At 48.2% G+C, this 14,995-nt stretch overlaps 1 protein-coding gene across 1 annotated transcript in view; it reads right to left on the bottom strand.

Annotated features, from left to right (window-relative positions):
• Nucleotides 1–14,675, bottom strand: part of ATP6V1B2 (ATPase H+ transporting V1 subunit B2) — a 26,824-nt gene extending 12,149 nt beyond the window's left edge. The window contains exons 1-2 of the mRNA XM_069944344.1: nucleotides 14,456–14,675; nucleotides 2,820–2,875 (exon numbers count right to left, since the gene is read on the bottom strand). Coding sequence (XP_069800445.1) covers nucleotides 2,820–2,875; nucleotides 14,456–14,582 — 183 coding nt within the window. The 5' untranslated portion in view covers nucleotides 14,583–14,675. The remainder of the gene's footprint in view (nucleotides 1–2,819; nucleotides 2,876–14,455) is intronic.
• Nucleotides 14,676–14,995: the final 320 nt, after the last annotated feature.

Below are 14,995 nucleotides of genomic sequence, written 5' to 3'. Positions count from 1 at the left end.
CATGTTATAGAGCAGGAAAAGCTGAGCAGATTGATATGTAACTTTGTGTGAAAATATTCAGTATAACTTGTCAATTGAAATGCCTGCTCATTCCGTGTAATTATATATATATATATATATATATATATATATATATATATAGATATGCGCAGTCTGTATGCACAGTGTGTATGTCTGTATAAATATGTATATATGTATGTATGCACACACATGTATATATGTATATATGCACAGTGTGTATGTCTGTATGTATGTATATATGTTTGCCATGCCGTACAGTAGCTGCTTTGGTTTTTTTTTTACGGTTAATTGTGTTCAATTAAACTTGATATTAGAATGACTATTTGCACACACTTGTAGTAACTTTATGGTCATAATCATTACTTTAAAATTAAAGGGATTATCCAGAATTGGAAAAATATGGTTGTTTTCTTCCAAAAACAGTGCCACCCTTTTCCTCAGGTTGTGTGTGGTATTACCATTCCATTCACTTCCCTGGAGCTGCAGTACCGCACCCAAACTGAGGACAAATGTGGCGCTGTTTTCGGAAGAAAGCGGACATGTTTATCTAATTCTGGATAACATGGAGCGTCATCAGGAGGAGGGGGGGCAAATTCAGAAGGAGGGCTTATGTCAGACGCTCTTTGCAAAGTCAAACTAGTTGAGGAGCCATGCAGCTTTTAATATAGGACTGGGTCATCAGTATTGTTCTATGCATAGTAGCCTGCAGCTACTACAGTATAGGCATACGCTTCATATATGGGTGACCATAAGTGTATTTTTAATAGTATCACATAAATCTTCATGTTAAAACTATTCTTTTATTGGGTATTAATAAATGCTACGTTTTAATAATAGGGTCACATCCAAAATTTGAGTGGCCCTTTTGTTAGGGGGGCCCAGACTATACTGTACAGAGGCTTAGAGAGGTCCTATACTATATGGGCTTATAGTTGGGGCCTATGCTTTATGCAGGCAAAGAGGGTGGTCCAATACTATGTTGGGATAGAGAGGAGGCCTATAATATATTGGGGCACAGAGCGGGCCTTACTACTATAAAGGGAGAAGAATGGCTTACTCCCTCGGATTACTATATGAAGACACAGCACAGTAAGACACAGCACAGAAGATTTGTATAACTATACGGGGTACAGGGGGGACCTGATACTATAATATATAGAGGTACAAAGGGGCCAGACTACTATTTAGAGGCACAGACTGTGCCTAACTTATTATATGGGAGCATGGTTACTGTGTGAAGCAATACACTGGGGGATGATGCTGGAACAAGGATCCTAAAATGTTTGTCTGGTAGATCCTACAAAGAGGAGTCAGAGAAGTCTTCATAATAGCCGAGCAAGAAAAAGAGAACAACTTCAGCAAAAACGTCACTTGCAATTCATGCAGAGAAGACGCCTCCTGTAAGTCACTGGATATAACTGCGCTGCACTACAATAACTCCTTTAATAATCATCCATTTTACTACCAGCTAAAGTGTCAGAGACAGCTGCAGCATAGCCGTGTATGTAACTTCATGTAACTTCAGCTGGTAATAAAAAGGATGGGGGCGATTTATCAGACATGGTGTAAAGTGAAACAGGAACATTTGCCCCTAGCAACCAATCAGATTCCACCTCTCATTTTCCAAAGAGTCTGTGAGGAATGAAAGGTGGAATCTGATTGGTTGCTAGTGGCGACTGAGCCAGTTTCACTTTACACCATGTTTGATAAATCTCCGATGATTTAAAAAATTTACACTGGACTTAAGGTCCTGTCACTTATACCTCTGCAGCAGATTAGGTTGGTTTTTTTTGTGTGTTGAGGGTGAGGGTCAAATAATTAGGAAGTAGGAAGTAGTGAGCAGAATTCGCTACAGCATGTCTAGTACAACGCTATCAATAATATATCAGGGAGGATATGGTATGTGGGCTGCTGAGGTTTGAGTGCCAGGGCTCATTTTATGTCCCAGTCCGGCCCTGCTGTAGGACCAGCAATTCAAGGACACTAGAACAGAAATAAACCACAATCTGACCCCCCCCCCCCAACTTGTACCATCAGATAGCTGCTTTCACTCCAAGGTCCGTTCGGCAGGTGATGCAGTTATTGTCCTAAAAAACAACTTTTAAACTGGCAGCCCGTGCCCAACAGCCGGGGCTTAGATTGTGTATGCATTAAGCTGGCACAACCTCTCTGTCCCTCCTCCCCACCCTCTTCATCATTAGGAATGCTCCAGGCAGATTGCCTCCTATTCATCAGATGTGTGAATACTGAACATGGGCTGGATCGTTACGGCACCTGTGCAATGTTCAGACATGAGAAAATGTTCCAATGGCATTCCTAATGATGAAGAGGGTGGGGAGGAGGGACGGAGGGGGGTGCAAAGTTAGGGCACAGATACTCCCGTTAAGCACGGGGTTGCAAGTTTAAAAGTATTTTTTAGGACAATAACTGCATCACCTGCCAAACGGACCCCAGGACAGATCTTGGATTAAAAGCAGCTATCTTATGGTACAAGTGGTTTGGGGGGGGGGGGGGCAGATTGTGGGTACGGAGTCGCTTTAAGACGGCTGCAGTGCTGTGCTCATAACGCAGCTCACTGCAGTGCCAGATACAGCAGATACAAAATACACGTCACAGTCTCTAATAAAACACAAAGAGGTCGCAGGACTATTCAGCTCATAGGCTCACCAGAAATTATATTTTAGAGGGTTGTTGCATATAGTGTTAGTAGTGACAAATTCTGCAGCTGTTGGCTGGACCATCGCAGACTGCTTTGGCATCAAAGGGCGATCAATACATAAGGTCACAGATCTGCTTACCTTGACATTGTCCAAGATAACCAGAGGTCCATTGACTCCAGATACCGTTCGATAAGCTGCAAAACAGACAGGATGGTTAACGTGAGGAACAAAAAGGACGGATTTCTGAAGATTCAAAATGAATGCAGCGCATCAGACATGACTTAAAGGGAACCTGTCACCCCCCGTGCCGGGGTGACAGGCTCCCGACCACCCGTTAGAGACCCCTATACTTACCTCATCGCGCCGGGTCCCGCTTCTGAAGATGGTCGGGTCCCGGAGATCTCAGCCGCTGCAGCCCGGCGCGCGCGCTGAGAGATGAGTCCAACGCTCATAGAGAATGACGGAGCGCTGGACTCTCCTGTCATTCTCTATGGGTGTTGGACTCATCTCTCAGCGCGCGCACCGGGCTGCGGCGGCTGAGATCTCCGGGACCCGACCATCTTCAGAAGCGGGACCCGGCGGGATTAGGTAAGTATAGGGGTCTCTAACGGGGGGTCGGGAGCCTGTCACCCCGGCACGGGGGGTGACAGGTTCCCTTTAAGTTTGAGCAATCAGATAGGTCCTGCCCAAGTAATGCTGACCATGTCCGATACATCACTGGAAAAAAAGACAGCGGAGTCAAGACAACGCCAACACCATATGCATCCCTCTCACTACCACTCCACCAGCTATCACACACTAAATACCAGGCTTCACTTTGCAGAAAGACCCTTTAAAGGGGTATTCCACTCAAACATAACTTTTCATATGTTGCTGCCCATGATGAGACTAACAATTCCTTCCATACTTTTTATCTATTTAGTCTCCTTCCCACAGTTCTGAGCTGCTGCTTTCTGCTGGAGAGACACAAAAATCTGTGTGTGAGCTTTTCTCTCTGTCTCCCCCTCCTCCCACTCCCTTCTGAGACAGCTGAAGTAAACAATTTTCTGACTGGCTTTATCTGCAACACTGTAGTGTCTTTGTAATGTTGGGAGGTCAAGTTGCTAATAAACTTTCTGTGATTATCCCTGTAGCATTACAAAAAAAAAAAAAGTTATGTCGCAGATAAAGCCAGCCAGGGACTTGTTACCATCATCTGTCTCAGAAGGGATGGGGAGAAGGGCTCACACACAGATTTTTGTGTCTTCAGCAGAAAGCAGCAGCTGAGAACTGGGGGAAGGAGACTGAATAGATAATAACTACAAGAGGAATTGTTAAGTCTCACCACGGGCAGCAACATATCAAAAGTTATGTTTGAGTGAAATAAGGCTAGGTTTCTACTTTGTTTAATAGGCGTCCTCTAATAAAGAACATGAACATATTCAACGAGATGGCCACTTTACTCTATGTGTTCCTGCAGTGGGAATGGATGAAGAACTATCTGAAATCTATAAAGTCTAACTCATGACACCCATAAGGAATGGTGAACCCACAGGCAGTCCTATGGGGCATGCCAAGCATCAATCGCTTACATCATGTGCCATCTTTAATAATGGGTCATTCTGACTTGGGTTCACGCTCCAGCCAAGTGACATCAGTCTCTGCTGTGGACAAGGGACCTTGCGGTAGTCACTACATAACAATTCACTATCACAATATGTAGCATTGTCCCGAACGAGCCCAGAGAACATCTAATGAGGGATCCCGAGCTGTAATTGATAGATGAAGCCATGGACAATGGATTTATTCACATGGTACCCCATCATTTTCCAGGCACATGGGAGGTAAACTTCACTCTGTACAGTGTCAGGCAGCGCAGCTCTGATTGAGGGTTGTGCAACACTGACACCTAGAGGCTAAATGGGAAAATGCGCCTCCACAACTAAGCCTGTCCATAGACATCAGATCAATGTCAGGAAAAAACACTCATGGCAGGGGCAGTGGGAAAAGCCAGACAGCCCCTGCAGATGTCAGGGGACAGAAGGATCAGACATGATAGATTTGGAGTCTGACAGCAGATCAGATGAGGGCTGGACCCTATGGAGAAACAAGCTAGTATAGCATTCTTAATTGGTTTATATGCTATGGATCACAGTGTTTTGTGGACAAATCTACATACAGTACTTATGTGATACTTTGCAGGTTTTTCCTGACACTATCCTCACAGGGTAGGGCTGGGCGATTAAGCAAATTAATTCGATTAATTTGCCCAGAATTTTAGAGAAAATCGTAAATTCGATTTTCACAAAAAACCATGGCGGGCGGTCCAGAGAGGGCGGTGAAGGGTGCGACGGCAGGTGGTCCGGAGAGGGGCAATGAGGTGCACAGCGGTGGTGGCGGGTGGTCCGGAGAGGGCGCTGACCTGCCCCTTTCAGTGCAGACCCCTGATCCTGCTGTACAGCTCCAGGACCGGGGACCTCTGTGTGTGGTAGGGAAGAGGGCGCGTGTGCCGGGGGTGAGAGGAGGCAGAGGAGAAGGGGTTGTGTGCCCACTTGCCCCAGTACCCCCTCAGTCCCCCCCTGCTGCTCCAGTCCCCCCCCCCCCCCCCCCCCCCGCTGCCCTGTCCCCGCCCCAGTCCCCCTTCAGACCCCCCAGACCCCCCAGGTGCCCCAGTCCCCCTTCAGACACCCCCACACCCCCCAGGTGCCCCAGTCCCCCTTCAGACACCCCCCCCCCCAGGTGCCCCAGTCCCCCTTCAGACACCCCCACACCCCCCAGGTGCCCCAGTCCCCCTTCAGACACCCCCACACCCCCAGGTGCCCCAGTCCCCCTTCAGACACCCCCACACCCCCCAGGTGACGCAGTCCCCCCTCAGACACCCCCACTCCCCCCAGGTGACCCAGTCCCCTCTCGGTCCCCCCCCCAGCTGCCCCATTCCCCCCCCCCCTCAGTCACCCCCCAGCTGCCCCAGTTCCCCTTAGTCGCCCCTCGTCTATACCTGTACTACTACACCCCTTTTCCACTATACATCCACTACTACACTCTACTTAGATGGAGGCACATCTCCTATACTATATGGGAGCACAGAGTGGCAGATATTTGGGAAAACTACTTATATGGGGCACAAAGGGGGCTTGTCTACAACAAGGGGAATTCTAGTACACTGGGAAGCAATGCAGTTGTTGTCTCAAATGTCATTAAAATAGTATCTGAGGCTGCAGGGAGAAAAATGTTCTGTTTAGCAAAAAATTTAAATCGAGAATCGGCCAAAATTTAAAAAATAAAATAAAAAAAACAAGATTTTATTTTTTGCCCATATCGCCCAGCTCTATCACAGGGTTACGACTTATGATTTATACCAAGACCATAAGTGTCAAACTCAGGCCCTCCAGCTGTTGCAAAACTACAACTCCAATCATACCTGGACAGCCAAAGCTTTAGCTCTCCAGGCATGATGGGAATTGTAGTATTGCAACAGCTGGAGGGCCTGAGTTTGACACCTATGACCTAGAATCTAAGCAGTGAGTACGTTAGGAATTTTACACCCACATGTGACCTGTGCCCAGTATCCAGAACTCAATACCTGGCAGTCCTGTGCGACTCATAATGCAAACACTGGTGAGAGTAGTCACTATAATACTCTATACACATCTGCTACATTCATCATAAAGGAACGGTCTAGGGTTTTTCTGGGAGCCTGGGTCCTCAGCCCTAACTCCAGGGGCCACAAAGGTTTAAAGGGAACCTGTCACCCCCCCATGCCTGGGTGACAGGCTCCCGACCCCCCGTTAGAGCCCCATATACTCACCTAATCCCGCCGGGTCCCGCTTCTGGAGGTGGTCGGGTGACTGAGATCTCAGCCGCTGCAGCCCGGCGCGCGCGCTGAGAGATGAGTCCAACACCCATAGAGAATGACAGGCGAGTCCAGCGCTCCGTCATTCTCTATGGGTGTTGGACTCATCTCTCAGCGCGCCGGGCTGCAGCGGCTGAGATCTCCGACACCCGACCACCTCCAGAAGCGGGACCCGGCGGGATTAGGTAAGTATATGGGGCTCTAACGGGGGGTCGGGAGCCTGTCACCCCGGCACGGGGGGTGACAGGTTCCCTTTAAGGAAGCATCTGCACAATAAGCCCCAGATGTGATGCAATTGTTACCATGTCCCTGTAATATCGCAGGATTCAGTAGGCTTTAAAGGGACGGCTTTCAGCTGGTGTTAGAAGTAATTTCCAAATCTGTATAACTTTCTAATTAAAAATCTCAAGTCCTCCAGCACTTATCAACTGCTTATGTCCTGCAGGAAGTGGTGTATTCTTTCCAGTCTGACACAGTGCTCTCTGCTGCCACCTCTGTCCATGTCAGGAAAACCTCTCCTGCTCTGGACAGTTCCTGACATGGACAGAGGTGGCAGCAGAGAGCACTGTGTCAGACTGGAAAGAATTCACCACTTCCTGCAGGACATACAGCAGCTGATAAGTAGTGAAAGACTTGAGATTTTTTTTAAATGAAGCAATATAGAAATCTGTATAAGTTTCTGATTTGAAAACCATTTCATTTCTCTGGAGCACCCAGTCATAGGTATACATAGTATTACACAGAATACTGCAAGGCCTAAGGGGTGGAGCATGACACAGTCAAGAATCTCTACACTAGGCCCCTCCCTCTCAGACTGTAATAGACCTGGGATGTTCCAGCAAATCCTGTAGCACAGTAGCTCCATATTAACCCTGTACTCTCCCTATCAGTCAGGAGGCTTTGTATATGAGAATAGACGCAGTCAGCCATGTGTGGTGCAGGTTCTGCTTTTCATGTTACGGTGCAGAGTCCTCCACTATGTGCAGTCATCCTCTCCTCTACACAGGCTTTCACTTCCTCTTCTCTGGCCATGGTGTCACCACACGTGAAATCCTCATTTTTCCAGGAACCTGGTCACGGGATGGTGACACAGCTAATCCCTTTTAGAATTAACCACGTCCTGTCAGACGTTCCACCATCTCTGGTCGTGTGCTGCACGGCAGGTCTTTGTTACATGGTAAAACAAGGCAGAGAGGGCTGTGTACAAACCTGTGAGTCTTTAAGTGGTTGCAAAACTACAACGTCCCTCATGCCCCGACAGATCGTAAAGGGAGTTGTAGTTTTGCAACAGGTCAAGAGCTGCAAGTTGGGGGGGAGGGGGGCGCAGTGACTTAAAGGGATAGTCCAAGGATAGTCTGTATCCTGGTTATCCTCAATTATTGACAAGGAAAGAGGAGACCTCTCCTCTACCCTAGTGCTGTAACATTACCTGCTGCTCAGTAAAGACAATGGACGACCAAGTAATACAGAGCTACGTCAAGAGGAGATACTTCTTTCTGCTGCCACCTACTGGAAGAATCCCCAAACAGTGACACATACTGACTTGCAAAGGCTCTACTGCCAATAGCTGCATACACCAGAAGCAGCAGCTTTTAAGGGGTTGTCCAGCGAAAATCTTTTCTTTCAAATCAACTGGTGTCAGAAAGTTATATAGATTTGTAGTTTACTTCTATTAAAAAATCTCAAGTCTTCCCATACTTATTAGCTGCTGTATGTCCTGCAGGAAGTGGTGTTTTAATTTCAGTCTGACTCTGCTCTCTGCTGACATATCTGGCCGAGACAGGAACTTTGCCTCAGTTTTCTATGAATCCCCATAGAAAACCTCTCCTGCTCTGGACAGTTCCTGTCTCAGACAGAGATGTCAGCAGAGAGCACTGTGTCAGACTGAAAATAAAACACCACTTCCCGCAGGACATACAGCAGCTAATAAGTATGGGAAGACTTGAGATTTTTTTAATAGAAGTAAATTACAAATCTATATAACTTTCTGACACCAGTTGATTTGAAAGAAAAAGGATTTTCGCTGGACAACCCCTTTAAGCTCTCTCTCTGGCTGTCCTCCACCTCTACCCTCTCAATCCATGGAAACCTGATCCCTCAGTAATATAATGGTCCATCTCCTGCCTTGAGAACCTAACACCATGTAAAGCGACATTCCCTTCTCTAGAAGTTATCCCCTCTCCACAGATGGAGGATAACAAGCTAATTGGTGGGAGTCCAAACAGTGGGACCACCACTGATTCCAAGAATGGAGACCCCCACCAGTCCCACTTGTTATGTTCTAACCTATGGATGGGGAATAGCTATTGGAAATCACCATTTACTAAAACTGATCAATGAGTCCTGAGATCCCCACTATCACGGAACAGGGACCCAATATTCAGCTTGAAGGAACAGTGGTCAGGAAATGGAGCCGCAATGATAGCCAATGTTGTATTCTGTCTCTGGTGGAATGAAGTATGTGCTGACCAATGACTATTCAGCGGGGAGAGTTGGGTACCCAGGGGGTGAGGGGGGCGGACTCAGAGGGCCTTTCCAAATCCATCCCTGCTGGGTCTTAAATTACTTTTTTTTTCATCTTTTTTTTTTATCTCTGAAAAAGGGTTAGAGCTTATTTTCAGGGTAGGCCTTATTTTTAGATAAACACAGTATGGCCTCATTCACACGATCTGTGCCGGGATGACCGGAGGAGGATTGTGCCACGGATCCCCCAAAGTGCAGCCCCTCCACTGCCTGGCAGCAGAGATGACAGGAGCGCAGAGGACAACTACTCGCTTACTGCCCCCGCGTCAGCCGGCTCACATGTTCACCGACACGGGGGGAGTAGGCGAGTAGTTGCCTTCTGCTAGGACATGTCCTATTTTTTCGTGGTGGGGGTCGCAGCACGGATTGTGTGAATGGCGGCATTCACCTGAAAGGTTCCTAAAATTGTCTGGTCGCAGATCCGCGAGCACGGACAATTTTACGGGACGTGTGAATGCAGCCTATATCAGTATACCTCCCTCCCCCTCTGTAGTTGTTCCCCCATACCGTATACCTCCGTCCTCTGCAGTAAGGCCTCTCATACTGTATACCTCCCCGCCTGTAGTTGTGCCTCCATACTATATACCTCCTTCAACCTCTGTAGTTCCCCCATACTGTATACCCCCCCCCCCCACAGGTACACCCCATACGCTATACCTCCCTCTGTAGTTGTTCCCCCATACTTTATACCTCTGCCCTCCCTATAGCTTTCCTCCCATACTGTATACCTCCCTCCGCCTCTGCAGGTAGTCCCCATACTGTATACCTCCCTCCGCCTCTGCAGGTAGTCCCCATACTGTATACCTCCCTCCCCATCTGCAGGTAGTCCCCATACTGTATACCTCCCTCCACTATGCAGGTAGTCGCCATAGTGTATACCTCCCTCCCCATCTGCAGGTAGTCCCCATACTGTATACCTCCTTCCCCCCTCTGCAGGTAGTCCCCATACTGTATACCTCCCTCCCCCTCTGCAGGTGGTCCCCATACTGTATACCTCCCCCTCTGCAGGTAGTCCCCATACTGTATACCTCCCTTCCCCCTCTGCAGGTAGTCCCCATACTGTATGCCTCCCTCTGCAAGTAGCCCCCATACTGTATACCTCCTTCCCCCCTCTGCAGGTAGTCCCTATACTGTATACCTCCCTCCCCCTCTGCAGGTAGTCCCCATACTGTATACCTCCTTCCCCACCTCTGCAGGTAGTCCTCATACTGTATACCTCCCTCCCCCCTCTGCAGGTAGTCCCCCATACTGTATACCTCCCTCCCCCCTCTGCAGGTAGTCCCCATACTGTATACCTCCCTCTGCAGGTAGTCCCCATACTGTATACCTCCTTCCCCCCTCTGCAGGTAGTCCCCATACTGTATACCTCCCTCCCTCCACTCTGCAGGTAGTCCCCATACTGTATACCTCCCTCCACTATGCAGGTAGTCCCCATACTGTATACATCCCCCCTCTGCAGGTAGTCCCCATACTGTATACATCCCCCCTCTGCAGGTAGTCCCCATACTGTATACCTCCTTCCCCCTCTGCAGGTAGTCCCCATACTGAATACCTCCCTCCACTATGCAGGTAGTCCCCATACTGTATACATCCCCCCCCCCCTGCAGGTAGTCCCCATACTCTATACCTTCTTCCCCCTCTGCAGGTAGTCCCCATACTGTATACCTCCCTCCCCCCCTGCAGGTAGTCCCCATACTCTATACCTTCTTCCCCCTCTGCAGGTAGTCCCCATACTGTATACCTCCCTCCCCCCTCTGCAGGTACCCCCCATACTGTATACCTCCCTCCCCCCTCTGCAGGTACCCCCCATACTGTATACCTCCCTCCCCCCTCTGCAGGTAGTCCTCATACTGTATACCTCCCTCCCCCCTCTGCAGGTACCCCCCCATACTGTATACCTCCCTCCCCTCTCTTCAGGTAGTCCCCATACTGTATACCTGCCCCTCTGCAGGTAGTCTCCATACTGTATACCTCCTTCCCCCTCTGCAGGTAGTCCCCATACTGTATACCTCCCCTCTCTGCAGGTAGTCCCCATACTGTATACCTCCCCCTCTGCAGGTAGTCCCCATACTGTATACATCCCCCCTCTGCAGGTAGTCCCCATACTGTATACCTCCCCCTCTGCAGGTAGTCCCCATACTGTATACCTCCCCTCTCTGCAGGTAGTCCCCATACTGTATACATCCCCCCTCTGCAGGTAGTCCCCATACTGTATACCTCCCCCTCTGCAGGTAGTCCCCATACTGTATACATCCCCCCTCTGCAGGTAGTCCCCATACTGTATACATCCCCCCTCTGCAGGTAGTCCCATACTGTATACCTCCTTCCCTCTCTGCAGGTAGTCCCCATACTGTATACCTCCCTCCCCACTCTTTAGCTGTTCTCCAGTAAATTCCTATAGTAAATTCCTTTAAGTAGAAAAGTAGAAAAGTGAATCTGAAGCATTTGTCTGGGCACTTGCGCAGGCGGTGGTGGTGTAGTATATAATGTATACTGGTAATGACTGTCAACATGTAGTGACTGTAAATACTGTGTAAGGAAGGACAAGACTGAGCAGACGAGTCCGGTCACGGAAGGTGACAAAAATGAAGAAAAGTAACTTTGGGGAACCGCTCTGTTTACACATCATCAAGGGGTCAATCTGCTGAGATAAGACGCTGGCGGAGGAGGCGGCAGCCCTGTACACACAGCTACTATCTGAGGTTCTAGATGACAATGTATTTGGTTGACTGTAGTGTTTCTGGAGACACTACATCCTATTTAATAGTCTTAATCATCAGTTTAAAGCACAGGGGTCAAACTGCGGCCCTTCAGCTGTGGCAAAACTACAATTCCCATCATGCTTGGAGAGCTAAAGCTTTCTGGGAATTGTAGTTTTACCATAGCTGAAGGGCCGAAGGTTCACCATCTCTGCTTTCTCCTTCCAGACACTGACCATCAAAGTAGTCACCACCCCTGTACACATTAGATGGTCGGCCAGGAGTAGCAATGTAGTGATATAGAAGTGGGGAATCTCTCACTATACAACTAGATGGACTGGGAATACAGAGTATGAAACAAGTAAAATACTAAATGGGTACTGTCACTTTAAAACACTCGTCACATCCTTGATCAAGGAGCTGGAACCAACACATTATACAGAGCTGGGAGAAGATCTTAGCTCATCGCTTCTCTCCCTGGCTCACCACCTTTCCCATCTCAATGCAGGATGTGGTTTTTACTGTAAGTCTATGGGCCCTATTCCACCGGCCGATTATCGTTCGCATAACCGTTAACAATTTCAAGCGACCGCTATTGTGAAAGACCTTAAAACGTTCACTCATTTCCATGGAACGATAATCGTTACCTATGATCATGTTTGCGATAGTTTTTTCTTCACTATTGCATTCGTATCTACTGTGAACGACCGAACGAAGTTTTATTCAATGCAAACAATTGGCGAACGTTTTGCGAACGAGCAACGATAAAAATAGGTCCAGGTCTTATAAAGCGATCAACGATTTCTCGTTCGGTCATTAATCATTAACTGCATTTCAACCAAACGATCATTTAGATTCAAACGATTTAACGATAATTGTCCGGTGGAATAGGGCCCTATGGAACCCATCAGTGAGACAGAGTGAAGAGCTTAGCCAACTGCTTCTCCTGGCTGGAACACTAATGTTATCACAGGGTTTGTAACCCAGAACAGCTATTTGCCCAAAGGTTCACAGATCTGAACACACAATCCTGTCCTGTATTCACATCCAACTCGGTCCGCAAACTTCAGAAACACAGATTTTAGGGCCGGAAGGTGCTGGGTCATACCACGCTATCCTGAAACTTTGCAGCATAACTCCGCAAAATATCTGCCGCTCAGGAGTCTGGGAAAGCTGGGATACAGGCAATAGCCACAAATCCCTACACAGCACGCATGGGAAACTGTCCGCCTTCTAGCGGTTACAAAACTACAATTCCCATCATGCCTGGCATCCATTGTAGCTCTGCAACAGCTAGAATTCGGAGAGTTCTCCCCAACCACCCCTTTCCTACAGCAATCCGGAATGGTTTCCCTATCATTGCGTAACCAGGCCGAGCTTCTCTTACTGCAAAACCACATAGATCAGCCATTCAGGAGTCTGGGAAAGCTGGGTTGTAGTCTGCGAAGCTATGGTTGTTATCCAGGAAAGGCGGGATCAGCGAGAAATGCTCGACGCAAAATTGCTCAGGAGCCTGAGAAAGCTGGGTGACATGATGTTTATATTATGTGTCATAGGAAGAACGCACAATGGAGTGAATTCACATTAAGAGGGTTCTCCGTGAAGGAATGAGGATGTACGGGGGGAGGGGGAGGGCGAGTCTCCAGGTCACATGATGGGAGGACATGTGATGCTGCATATCACATGACACAATGAATTGCCTCATTCAGCTATAGGCTTCATACACTCTAATGTATAGGATCTGCTGCTGTATACTGTATACCTGCCCTGCGGACGCTCTGATCTGTATTCTGTAATGTCTAGGATCTGCTGCTGTATACTGTATACCTGCCCTGCGGACGCTCTGATCTGTATTCTGTAATGTCTAGGATCTGCTGCTGTATACTCCTCTACTAGCCCTGTATTCTGTATACACCTAGAACACAAAGCGCTCTGTGTCGTCACTACAAACACTGCAACAATCTGGGCACCTGAGGGCACATCTTATTACACAGCACTGTGTATACCCACAACATACCAGGATACAGGCGCCGTGAGCTCCTGATGGCGGTACCCGGCCCGCATCTATCTCAGGGCATACTGGGAGTTGTAGTGCAGTGGTTGCACCACTAACAATACAGACAAGTGCTAATAAAACAGTTCCCTCATATATATACTGTATATGTTGTCCTAGCTCCATCAACAGCATACAGCTGCTGCTGACGGACCAAGGTGAGAGGTCAACCCCTGACTGATCACATGATCACCCTTAATCCTCAAACCATATTACACAGTTAGCTATTGATTTCTATAGACGCCATGTATGTGTACAATAGAGGACCCCTGTAATAGAACATAAAAGAACAGGGGTAGGGAACCTTGGTTCTCCAGCTGTCGCAAAACTACAATTCCCATCATGCCTGGACAGCCAAAGCTTCGCTTTGGCTGTCCAGGCATGATGGGAATTGTAGTTTTGCCAAAGGTTCCCCATCCCTATACTAGCATAATATCTTAAAGGGGGTTTCCACTAATCCACCAGATGATCAGGAGCCAAAGCTTGCTGAACTATAATCCACATCATGCATTGACAGTGCACGATGGGAGTTGTAGTTCTGCAACTGTAATTCCAGCTGATTGCATAAAATCTCAATATTCAAAGAAAACTTTATTGACACACACATATAGATACATCCATACATCCTAATCATATGACAGCTCCCCCCTTCCCCGGTATGACTCACTGAGCCTGGGCTGGGACAGGTAGTCCCTGCTGACAGCCTGGACGTGCTCCCGGGCCGCCGGCACCGCGGGGTTCCCCAGTCCTCCCCGGCTCCCGGTGTCTCCTCCGCGCATCACTCTCACCGCCATCTTCTCCGCAGTGTAGCCGACACTCGTCCGGAGATCGCGTAACCGCAGCTTCTTAATAGCTCCGTGACGTCAGCACGTTCACTCCGACGTATTGTCACAACAGTCCCGGATCAAGAAGGGGGCGGGGCTATGCGTTCCAACGTCAGCTTTGTGTCTCTAAACATGGCGGGTGTGTTTGTTAGACGAGGTTAAAGCGCGGGGAAGGGATTGTGAGGGCGAGAGAGAGATTGGGATATGAGAAAAGAGTTATAAAAGGAGGAATGGCTATTTATATATGCTATAAAAGATGCAAAGCCGGCGCGATGACAGCTTCCGGTGGCTTCAGGATTGGGTGTAGCAAGATGGCGGACTTCCGGTCTAGGGTCTTGTCCTTGGTGCTGAATTAATTTTTTTATTTTGAGCTTTAGAAATTA

Source organism: Dendropsophus ebraccatus, chromosome 1 (genome assembly GCF_027789765.1).
Source record: "Dendropsophus ebraccatus isolate aDenEbr1 chromosome 1, aDenEbr1.pat, whole genome shotgun sequence".
NCBI lineage: Eukaryota > Metazoa > Chordata > Amphibia > Anura > Hylidae > Dendropsophus > Dendropsophus ebraccatus.
The sequence above is the reverse complement of the archived record's forward strand: the minus strand, read 5'-3'. Positions and strand labels throughout refer to the sequence as shown.